At 52.3% G+C, this 2,795-nt stretch overlaps 1 protein-coding gene across 1 annotated transcript; it reads right to left on the reverse strand.

The window, feature by feature from the left end:
- Positions 1–765: 765 nt before the first annotated feature.
- Positions 766–1,722, reverse strand: LOC128850789 (olfactory receptor 14J1-like). Its single transcript, XM_054055803.1, has one exon. The coding sequence runs from the start codon at positions 1,720–1,722 to the stop codon at positions 766–768; it is 957 nt and encodes a 318-aa protein (XP_053911778.1).
- Between the last annotated feature and the right edge of the window lie 1,073 nt (positions 1,723–2,795).

Below are 2,795 nucleotides of genomic sequence, written 5' to 3' on the forward strand. Positions count from 1 at the left end.
CTGCAGAACTTACCATATCTGCCACCAAACCGCGGTGATTAACCCCCGAACCATATTGATTACCCCAACCCTGCACACCCACGCTGTGTATCTCTGCACTCGTGTTTTCATTTGCAGGGCTCCTTCATGGGCACGTTCTAACCCTTCAGGCCCTGCCCTGAGGAGATCCTCTTGCTCTATGGAAAGGCTGTTGTGGACACATCTCTGTCCCACAAGTGCCCTCTGCCTGTCCCTGCCTGCGGGCACAGCACTGCCACGCAGCACCGCTGTGACCAAGCTCAGAGCCCTCAGGCCTTACAGCAAGACAAGGGGTGAGGAGGAGAGTGTGGAAATGGAGAGGGAACAGCTCTGGGAGATCAAGCGCTGGTGCCTGGCAGTGCGGCAGTGCTGGGACTCTTTTCCCCTCCACCCATGCCCATAGGAACAGTCCCTGCAGCTCCAAACGTGCCGTGGAAGAAAGATACCAAGAAAGAAAAGTTGTTGAATATCCCATTATTTTGTTGAAACACACAGAGAGCACAGCTCCTCATTTACACGTACGATCAGTAAGAAAAGGGAAAGTTCTCAGGAAAAACAAAGCCGTCACTGAAGGTGTCTTATTTGGTTTCAACAGAGAGGGAGCGCAGCTCCTCAGTTGCAGAGCTCAGTCAGACAAGAACAGTAAATAATGAAAGAGAAAGGACATCATGATAACTAAAAAAAACCCCAATAGCATCAAAATATAGAGAAGCCAGTCTGGGTGTGCTATGAGTTCCATGAAAACAGCTATGCAGTACATGATGAGCAATTTATTGCTTCAGAGACCCATCCAGATATCAGTTTCCACACTGCATCCTTGAGCTCCTCGTTCCTCAGGCTGTAGATGAGGGGGTTCAGTGCTGGAGGCACCACTGAGTATAGAACTGACACCACAAGGTCCAGAGATGGAGAGGAGATGGAGGGGGGCTTCAGGTAGGCAAACACTGCAGTGCTGATAAATAGGGAGACCACGGCCAGGTGAGGGAGGCACGTGGAAAAGGCTTTGTGCCGTCCCTGCTCAGAGGGGATCCTCAGCACAGCCCTGAAGATCTGTACAAAGGAAACCACAATGAAAACAAAACACCCAAAACTTAAACAGACAGCAAACATACTATATCCAGCTTCCCTGAGGTAGGAGTGTGAGCAGGAGAGCTTGAGGATGTGGGGGATTTCACAGAAGAACTGTTCCACAGCATTGCCCTGGCAGAGGGGCAGGGAAAATGTATTGGCCGTGTGCAGCAGAGCATTGAGAAACGCAGCGCCCCAGGCAGCTGCTGCCATGTGGACACAAGCTCTGCTGCCCAGGAGGGTCCCGTAGTGCAGGGGTTTGCAGATGGCAACGTAGCGGTCATAGGACATGATGGTGAGAAGAGAATATTCTGCACCAAACAATAACAAGACAAAGAAGACCTGAGCAACACATCCCATGTAGGAGATGGCCCTGGTGTTCCATAAGGAATTTGCCATGGATTTGGGAACAGTAGTGGAGACGGATCCCAGGTCGAGGAGAGCGAGGTTGAGGAGGAAGAAGTACATGGGGCTGTGGAGGTGGTGGTCATTGGCGATGATGGTCATGATGAGGCTATTTCCTAGGAGGGCAGCCAGGTAGATGCCCAGGAAGAGCCAGAAGTGCAAGAGCTGCAGCTCCCGTGTGTCTGCGAATGCCAGGAGGAGGAACTGGGTGATGGAGCTGCTGTTGGACATTTGCTGCCTCTGGGCATGGGACATTGTTAGAGGAGGAAAAGACAGTGACAAGTTAGGGGAGACTTCTCTGAGCAAATCAAAGCCATTTCTCATTCTCCTTCCCTGCTGCTCACACCCTGTCCCTTTTCTCCCAGCCCTTCCTTCAGCTCCGTGCCTGCAGCCCTGCTTGGTGCCGGCTGAATGTGCCGGGAGGAGCAGAGCCTCTGCCGCTGGCTGTGAGGAGTCATCCCTGCTCTGCAGCAGGGGGTGATGGGGACGGTGGGGACAGGGGACACTGCTGGGGATCAGCTTTGTCCTGTGGAACTGCTCCTGGTGCAGAAGGGCCTGTCAGCATCTGCACTCCCAGGGATGAGGAGCTGAGATGGAAGAAGGCAGGCTGAGAGGTCTGGGATTTTACCGTTCCTTCTGCCACCCTGGGCAGTGTTCTTGGATGTCAGAACCCCTCAGCATCTCTGCTGAACTCAAGGAGAACAGAGAGTCTTGTGAGGTGAAAGCATTGCCTGTGGTTCAGTGCAGGGGAAGGGGAGCTGCTCTGTCCTTCGCTCTTGTTCCCTGCTGCCCTGGGCTTGCACCTTTCAGAGACAGAGTAATCACACTTTCATATTCACCTTCAAAGCCACCAGGATCTGCTGAAAGCAGACAAACCCACTGCCAAGCACTGAGTGCCCAACCCTTTCTTGAGGTCTCAGCATTCCACTTTCAGCCCAGGACACACACGGCTCATTTCACAAACCCAACAGCATTTCCTTGGCTGGAGCTTCTCTGTGCTTTTCCACAGATATTCAGGGAACACAAAGATGCCATAGGACAGGTTTGTATCCTGGAGGGCTGCTCAATGCTTGGGAGGAAACCTCAAGGAAAGCCAAGTGTCCTAATGATGATATCTCATTAGTGAAGAGTCTGTTAATTCCTCAGGAATGCACTGCTCACAGCCCCACAGAAGATCAGTGCCTGACTCTGCAACTCCCATCCCCAGAGAGCCTGGCAGTGAGAATAAGAGAAAAATAGCAAGAACAGAGACAAGGAGAGAAACAGGGATAAAGAGATTGAACATCTGGCTGTGAGGGGCCAGG

The sequence above is a fragment of the Cuculus canorus genome, unplaced genomic scaffold (genome assembly GCF_017976375.1).
Source record: "Cuculus canorus isolate bCucCan1 unplaced genomic scaffold, bCucCan1.pri scaffold_73_arrow_ctg1, whole genome shotgun sequence".
Taxonomy (NCBI): Eukaryota; Metazoa; Chordata; class Aves; order Cuculiformes; family Cuculidae; genus Cuculus; species Cuculus canorus.